General features: G+C 42.0%; 1 protein-coding gene across 1 annotated transcript in view; it reads right to left on the reverse strand.

The window, feature by feature from the left end:
* Positions 1 to 2,667: 2,667 nt before the first annotated feature.
* setd3 (SET domain containing 3, actin histidine methyltransferase) overlaps positions 2,668 to 9,289 on the reverse strand; it is an 88,787-nt gene continuing 82,165 nt past the window's right edge. Inside the window, 1 exon segment of the mRNA XM_060933709.1 lies at positions 2,668 to 6,113. Within this exon segment, the coding sequence (XP_060789692.1) occupies positions 5,748 to 6,113 (366 nt within the window). The 3' untranslated portion in view covers positions 2,668 to 5,747.

Raw genomic sequence — 9,289 nt, forward strand, 5'->3', positions numbered from 1 at the left:
TTAGCCTGTCCTTTCTGTTCCAGCCTGGACCCTCATAGGAAAATACTCACACCTTCTGACCAATCAGAATTGAGCATTCGACCATGCTGTGGAATAAATAACGCTTGGTGCATGGGGGTTACAGGAAATGAAGAAATTATAGGACTGAAGTAGTTTGTCACCGTGTTGTGATCAACCTGCTTAATACACAATTCGAAGTTGCAAACTTAATGAGTAATGGAAACCAATTTAGAAAACTCAAATATTGCAAAAAAGTTTATGCTCACATGAGGTTTTTTTTTTTTTTTCCAGACGATGCAATCCGAAAGTCTGCAAATCAGCATTTTGCAAAATTGAAATGGAAACAAAAACTTTTTGCACGTCATGACAAAGGACATAGGGAAACGCTACATTTTTGAAAAACGTGTTCTGGAAGAGCTATTGCAAGAGGTGAAAGCCCACCTTTAATCACATCACATCACTCAATGGAGAAACAGATCATTCGCAGTTATGTTGAAATTTTTTAAAAATACTGAAATGGAACCACAACTACTTTTACCAGTCTTTTATTCCCCTCACGTCACTGAGGCTTACCAATTCTTTTTACGAATGAATACCACATAGCAACCACTTACAGTTAGGTTTAACATTGTGGAACGCCCAAAAAACAAATTTAGTTCCCGCTTTCATTCGTTAGGTTACGTTATAGCAGTCTTTCCCCTTTCACCAGCCCGCCCCCATGAAGTTAATAAGAAACCATCAAACTTAATTTCCTGTCCTGAAGACTTCTCCGTGTCAGAAATCTTTTATCTTCAGTCCTTAAATGTCAATGTCTCCTTACACACACACAAAAAACCCCCATCCCAACAAGCAGGCTTGTAGTACTCGACTCCAACTCATGCCTTAATTTTAACAACTCGTGACTCGACTTGAGCACTGATGACTGACTCAAACATTAACTGCATTCGGACTCGTAAATTGGAGACGAGGACTCGGATTTTTTCTTTATTTTTTGTGCCTAGTAAACTAGACCCACCCGCCTAGCGGCCAAAAATATTTTTGCCTACGAGTGGGTCTAGTCTCACACCATATCAACAAAACACCCCGGGCATCAAATCGTGCCCGCCAATCACAACACAAGGTTTTTGTTTGGATTCTTTGGTCGGGCTTTTGCAGGAGTGACGACAAAGCTGCGCGACGCTGGAGAAAGCACAACAGGAAAGATGGCTACGGCTAGTGAACAGCTCGCGTTTGACTCCGCTTTGGAATCAGTTTTAGAAGAATTAGACTTGGAGCTTTCGTTGAAACATGAGCAGGAAGAGGCTCTCCGCTCATTCCTTTTCAAGAAGGACGTTTTCGCTGTTTTGCCGACCGGCTATGGCAAAAGTCTGATCTACCAGCTGGCTCCCCCACTGCTTTCTGTCGCTCTGACTACGTCACAGTCACTGTCAGAGCGTTGGCCTATACGCACAGAGACAGTTTGAAAGACAGCGGGTTGTTCCTACCCACACCCTTCAGAAATGTCTACGACCGAGACCAGACTAAATATTCACATTTAGTCTGGCTTGCCAGGCTATATTTTTTGTAACATGCCATAATAATTTGGCATAAGATATTTATATCTACATTAATTTTTGTACTAATTTCGTGCAAGAGTGTCACACCTGCACGCCTTGGCGCGTTCATCAGATAGACTCTCGGGCGCGCTCCGGACAGCGCACGCACCAAGCTGACTCTCGTGCGCGCTGTAAACAACTCATACCTACACAGGATTAAGGCGCAATCAGTGTGCCTATATAAAAACTGAAAACGCACTTACTTTGCGAAGTATTGAGTTGCGTTGCGGACACATTACCAAGCCTTGTTTGGTTTCCTGATCCCCGATTTCCTGTTTCTCGTCTTTGATTCTGCCGAGTCTACGATAGCCCGTTCGTGCCTCGCTCGACCGGTTTCACGATTTCACCTGCCGTTCTGGATTGTTTACCGTCTTCACTTGTATTAATAAACACACCTTCTGCACTTACATCCATCTCCCAACCATCTCTGACCGAATACTTCACACTCCCTGACAAAGAGACGCACATTCACCTGTTCATATGTCATGTTCAGGAACAAGCTAATGTTAATGGAGCTAAAACAGCCACCGTCAAATGGTACAGTTGGAGTTTTGTTCTTGGACTCTACTCAAATTTTTTTTTTTTTTAAATGACGAACTTGAACACTGGGGACTCGAGACTGGACTCGAGGTTTAGTAACTCGACTACAACACTGCTCACAAACACACTAAAATAAAACCCGTAATTGTTGATTATGTTAATGTTTTTTTTATTTAATCTACCCGGTGTTTGTTTATATGTAGCCTGCTGTACAGGTCACTGTGAATAAGCTGATAAAGAAAAAAAAAAAAAATCAAATCAACAGCTTCTGACCAATCAGAATCGAGAATTAAATAGCTGATCAAAGTAAGCTGATCACAGAATTTGGTCTTGTTAAGAGCGGAAATGTACAAAAAGCAGCCACCTAACTGATCAAGTTAAGAAAAATCAAATTAACCCAGTACCCATGTACAAATATAGGTACTATTAGTTAATCTGGATTAACTAATCGCTACACGTTCTGTGGTCCAGCCCAGAGTGCGTCATCCACAGTGATGACTTCCTTCACAATAAAACCGACCCAACACTTCCATCAGGTTTCAGTAAGTCTTTTATTGTTATTAAAGCTTGCCTTATCCGTACATCTCTGCATGTCTGACAGGCCGCGATCCAAAACACACTTTATTCAACTTTCCCAAAGCGAAAAACAGTGAAATAAAACACAAAAGGCTGCTTCACCGTTGCAAAGATCTGGAATTTGTGATCCGTCGATATTCATCAGGCTCCAGCTGTAACGTTTAAAAAGCAGCTCAAAACTCATCCTTTCACTTCAGCTTTTAACGATCCTTCATCTTTTCTCAAAAGGCGTCATCAGCAATTTTATTTAACTCCAATTTACAAAAATTAGCTTCTTCACTTTGAGTACATTTTATTACGGTATATACCCATTTGTTTTATAGTAAAGAACTATTTGAGCTGTGTTTTAAATGCGCGAGATGCACTATATAAAAATTATTATACGAGGAAAAACAGTACAAAAAGCCTAACTTTGGAACCTGTAAGTGTTGCGAGTGCAGAAATCCCGCACAGGAAACCGTTTTAAGGCTTAAAGACAACCACAGACCGAGATGTGATGAGTTTGGCTTCTGATGATGTAAACAAACTGAACCTTAAAAACATGGAAAAAAGTTATAAATTCTGTTCTAAGATCTCAGCGGCCGAGACGGCCATCATGAGGACGTTATTATTAAAGTCAACAGATCTATTCAATACGACGAAGCGTTTCGAACTACATTCATATAGCAAGACTACTCTCAGTCATTCTAAAGTAATCAAGCTTGTAACCTTCGTAAGGTTCGATCAAATATCACAGTATGTCGAACAATCCAAACTGGGAGAGAAATTAAAAAAAATAAAATAAACCCACACACTGACTGTTCCTGAAGTGCAATCAAACCAAAAACACTCTCAGCAACATCTTAGTCCTTTTCTAGGATAAATATCTTGCTGAAAATTAAATGATTAATCCAGGAGCAAAGCACAATCCGGAACGAAAAGGAAAATGATTGTCTTGCAAACACGTGAACAGAACAAGTGTTATGGAACGTAATAGCTTCATGGAGGGGGAGGGTACACAATTTTCACTTATATCAAATGTTGCCAATTAGCAAAAGACATGTTTAGTGTTTGATGTCCGAGTTGCTGCTTTTTTTAATATATATAAACTTGAGCTGTAAGGCTAAAACGTAGCTAATCATACACGTTACAACAGAATAAAAAAAAGTTTTTTCCAGCTGTGGGAAGGAAAAAAAAAAAAAAGGGGCGGGAATCCACACAGTCACTGAAAGGGACATGACGCAGGACATGCGAGTCCTATTTACAGCTAATTTCATGTAGTGCACAGACTAATGTAACTCTAACCCGTGAATTTGCAAAGTTCTCCATCTTCTGAGCCAACGGAAAACCAAAGCGAGAGAACTACGCACTGTGTTGAATACCAGGTTATTCAATAGTAAAATTATAAACACGTGATAAAATGCATTATTTTAATACCCTATCTGCATAGATAGATATACTTCAGGTTATTTTATTTATTTATTTTATTTTTTAAACGTACTGAGGTTTTTGTTTTAATTATTGAGGACAAAACCTGTCCGGATCACTCTCACACCATCTACTGTAAACTTCTCCATAGCTCCATGTTACACAGCAGCTATCATACTCATCATTTTTGGTATCATTCTGCAAACAAACAACTAGGAGGCGGGGCTTAATCTCCAAAGATCGAGGGTGGAGTTTTGTAGACCACAAACAAATTTCAGTTCAGTTGTACAAAACCAAGCCATTTAATCTGGATTAAACCAATGAATTCGTTTCAAGGTGGGAGTTTGAAAAAAGTGTTCCGTACGGAAGCCGCGAGAGGCCCTTCATATAATCTTTTTTTTTTATTCACCTTGTTATCCCGAGATAACGACATAATTCATTCAGGATCTCGAGAAAACACAACTAATTCGAGATCTCGAGAAAACAAGACAATTATTCCGTGATCTCGAGAAAACAGCTGAGATTTCTAGCAGAGCTGCGCCCCCTGTGGGTCAGACAATGAAGACTTAAAAATTGGCGGACATGTAACAGAGCAGAAATGGCTTTTTACGATGCCTTGAGAGAGAGAGAAGGGGGCCAGCCTTCTGCGGAGGTGCCGCGGACTAATTTTGAAATTATCCCTTATTAAAAGACTTAATGCAATCTCTCCCTGTGTCAACCCCTGATCAAAATATTGCCTTATTAGGTGATCGATTATTCCAGACATTCTAATGACCAAAGTTGCGTCTATACAGAATGAGAAATAGCCCCAAAGTCAGCATATCAAGTCTCTTGGCGTACCTGAATGAACCATTTCTCAGCTGTTTACTCGAGATCACGAAATAATTGTTTTGTTTTCTCGAGATCTCGAATTAGTTGTGTTGTTTTCTCGAGATCCTGAATTAATTATGTCGTTATCTCGGGATAACAAGGTGAAAAAAAAAGGATTATATATGAAGGGCCTCTCGCAGCTTCCGTAATAATCTACGGCTTTTTTTTTTTAAACTGCAGTTGCACTTCACCATGCATGCAGCAGTAAACATTACTCACTGCCCCTTTAAACAAAGCGCATACACTGCGCAGTGCCAACCTCGTGTATATAAGCTAGTCTCATTGCTCCAAACGCTAAACATGCTGCATTTGAGGTAAAGGGAAACATTGTGCACATTTATAAACAAGTTTACCAAAAACGCCAGCCTCCTTTAGAAGCAACCCAAACACGCCTGACTGAATTCAATCAAATCATACTGAATCCTGAACAAACCGGACTCCAGATCCACAGGTCCGACGAGGAGCTTCCCGCACGTACGCTTCTCATTTTTCAGAGTCTTTTCCCTCCTGAGTGGGAGGAGCCACCTGCTTCAAATAAACAACAAAAAAATTAAAATATAAACCAGTGTGGCACTGTTAAAACTCAAATATGGGACGGAACAGCAGGTCATCTGAAATCTTTACATCTATATTTCAAAAAAAAAAAAAAAAAAAAAACCCAGTAACAGACTGCTGTTTTAGTTTCGATTGCTTTCACTTCTATTCGTCAGTCACTCAAAACAAAAAATAAATAAGGATCAGGAATCCGATTGTGCTGAACTATTCCTGATCTTCACACATGTTCTCAGTCCTCCGCAGGCTCGGCTCCGCTTTCTCTCTGCCGCTCTCTTTCTTCTTCCGTTCACTGTTAAGAAGTGGCATCTTCAGCTCTTCGTCCTCTTCTTCCTCCTCGAGCTGGTGCAGGATGATTGGCAGCTTGGCGTCGGCGTTCTCCAGCAGCGCGATGTCGCTCTCCTCGTACACGGGCAGAGGAGCGCCGTCATCCAGCTGCTTCTGGAAGTGCAGGCGCTTGGCTCGGCCGCTGGCCTCGGCGCGCTCCAGGATCTCCTTCTCCGCCAGACGCAGCTTTATGGCCATGCGCGAGTGTGGAGAGAGATCGGGTTTCTGCAGCATGGAGCTGTCCTCCTGAAACACACACACACACACACACACACACACACACACGGGGGTAAATACTAGCTCATCAAGTCTCAAATACGAATCTTAATTTCTTGCATCAGTTGTTCTGTCTGTAATTCAAAAATCACAGGCTTCTTGTTCTACAGGTTATCGTTTCTATAGCAACAGCTCCTTCATAGGGACTTGTACAGCAGACTCACCACTTAATCCAAGACTAATCAATAGTTCTGTTTATTATATACAACTAAGGAAAGACCTGTAATCACTGGCATGGTGAAGCGAGTCTCCTTTAAAGGAGATGCGCAGAACCATGGCCTCGTTTTTTTTTTGTTTATAAATGCCTTGAGACCTCAAAAATAGTTTTCAGCGTTAACGATAAATCTATAGTCATTTTTACGATTAAAGGGATTCATATAGGTAGCGGTCCGAGTGAATGACCTTGACATCTGTGACATCACAGCAGGAAGTCCATCGGTCTCGTCGCCATTTCCGCTATACTAAAAACACAGCTGACTGCAACTCCGATCCTCCATTTTGAGCTAATTTATCGCCACGCCACGCAGATGTGTTGCTGGCCGGTGCACGAAGGACTCATTTTTGCTGTACAGTTATTACTTTAACAGCAAAGTGGGTGAAAAATGGAGGAGTGAGTATATAGGAAAACAAAAGAGGGGAACCGTCAGGGCTTTCTCGGCGTTCAGAGACGGCCCAAACATATCAGCGTTTCAAAGGTTAGATTTAATTTCTTTCATTATAATTATTCTCTTCCGATTCCAATTCAGCCTCATTTTCTATCAAATTTGCTTCAGAAATGAAAAGGTTACCGTCCCGAAAACATTAAAACCGACTTATGCAATGAGGGTTTTTTTTTTTTTTTTGGTTTGTTGTCTCTCGGCTGAGAAGAGTTTCGAGCTGCTCACTCGTTGGTTCGGACTTCATTGGCGGGACAGAAGGCTGTGGCAGTGTACGTTTATGTCAGAAGTGACAGATGAATTAACCAATCAGATTTTGATTTATAATGGGAGGGACCAAAAACGCATCGCCCTCGGGATTCTCGAAGGCCAGCGTGAGCTTAACCGTGAGTGAAGTCGCCTTCCAGCCGGTGTAGCGTTCATCAGTAGTGTTAGCGAATGCTAATAAAGCGCTCAAGCCAGCGCTATCAAGAGCAAGTAATACAGACTAACGACCGAGAAACAAAGATTTCTGTCTCCAGACTCTTTTTCCACACTACAGTATTTTTCACTCAGACAAGTATTCATTTCCCTGTGTAAATTTACATGGATGCAAACGTCGCGCCTTTTGGCGGATGCCGCCTTTTTCACGGCTGTCTGGGGGACTTGTGTGAATCCGATGAGGGTTTTTTTTTTTTTTTGGGGGGGGGGGGGGGGGGGGGCGCGTTGGAGTGTCTGATTATAATTTCAAAGTAAATTCTGTATTAAAATTACTAAATAAGCAAATGCTGTTACAGTCCATGAAACAGGAAGTATGAGAAGAAAACAGTAAATCAGAAAGCTGCGCACGTAAAGCCAATTAGCTGCGTGCCATTATCTGCTGCTTTTGCAGGAGTGACGACAAAGCTGCGCGACGCTGGAGAAAGCACAGCAGGAAAGATGGCTACGGCTAGTGAACAGCGCACGTTTGACTCCGCTTTGGAATCAGTTTTAGAAGAATTAAACTTGGAGTTTTCGTTGAAACATGAGCAGGAAGAGGCTCTCCGCTCATTCCTTTTCAAGAAGGACGTTTTCGCTGTTTTGCCGACCGGCTATGGCAAAAGTCTGATCTACCAGCTGCTCCGCTCGTAGCCAAAAGGATGGGGCTAGTTTGTGCAGTACGAAGAATTAATAAACAGCTTTGAAACATTACTTTTTGATTGTTTCTTATTTTCCCGTTATTTTAAATTTAAGGGAAATTATTTCACCAAATACCACTAAATAAAAACTCTCAAAAACAGTTTAAGCAAACCCTTGAAAAACACTTGGAAAAAAAAATAAGAGTTAAGTATGTGGTACAGACTCCAAACTTGTAGTCATTATCTCCAAACTTCTTAATATCTAGAACCTGTTTATTAATTAATACGCATTTTGAAAAATTATTTATTTCAAGGCCTCCCCCACTGCTTTCTGTCGCTCTGACTACGTCACAGTCACTGTTGCGCTGATTGGTCAGAGCGTTGGCCTATACGCACACACAGTTTGAAAGACAGCGGGTTGTTCCTCCCACCCCCGTTGGAAATGTCTACGACCGAGACCAGACTAAGGCTACGTTTACATTAGACCGTATCTGTCTCGTTTTCTTCGCGGATGCACTGTCCGTTTACATTAACCCCCCTGGAAAAGCGGGGAAACGGGAATCCGCCAGCGTCCACGTATTCAATCCAGATCGTGTCAGCTCCGGTGCTGTGTAAACATTCAGAATACGCGAATACGCTGTGCTGAGCTCTAGCTGGCGTCTCATTGGACAACGTCACTGTGACATCCACCTTCCTGATTCGCTGGGCGTTGGTCATGTGACGCGACTGCTGAAAAACGGCGCGGACTTCCGCCTTGTATCACCTTTCATTAAAGAGTATAAAAGTATGAAAATACTGCAAATACTGATGCAAATACTGCCCATTGTGTAGTTATGATTGTCTTTAGGCTTGCCATCCTTCCACTTGCAAGTAATAAGTGATATGCGCTGGGATCACACACACAGCGGCTCAGTCCCGAATCGTGGCTTGTTCACTTCACTCGCGCACTCTGTGAGCTGCGCAGGGCCGGAGTGCGCACCCTCCAGAGGGCACTCGCTGTTCAGGGTGGAGTGATTTGGAGCACAGGATGCCTGCGGAGCCGAGCGTATCCGCGTATTGGTGTTGCTGTGTGCACGGCTAACGGTTTTAGTGTAAACGCGAATCATTTTAAGAACGTTAATCTGATGATCCGCTGATTCGACGTAATGTAAACGTAGCCTAAATATTCACATTTAGTCTGGCTTGCCAGGCTAGCACTTCACTGCACGCGCAAGGATTTCCATCAGTCCAACGCGAGTTACGTAATTGGCTTTGCATGCGCAGCTTTCTGATTTACTGTTTTCTTCTCATACTTCCTATGTTTCATGGACTAACAGCATTTGCTTATTTAGTAATTTTAATACAGAACTTACTTTGATGAAATTATAATCAGACACTCCAACACCGCCCCCCC

The sequence above is a fragment of the Neoarius graeffei genome, chromosome 11 (assembly GCF_027579695.1).
Source record: "Neoarius graeffei isolate fNeoGra1 chromosome 11, fNeoGra1.pri, whole genome shotgun sequence".
In the NCBI taxonomy this organism is placed as follows: Eukaryota; Metazoa; Chordata; class Actinopteri; order Siluriformes; family Ariidae; genus Neoarius; species Neoarius graeffei.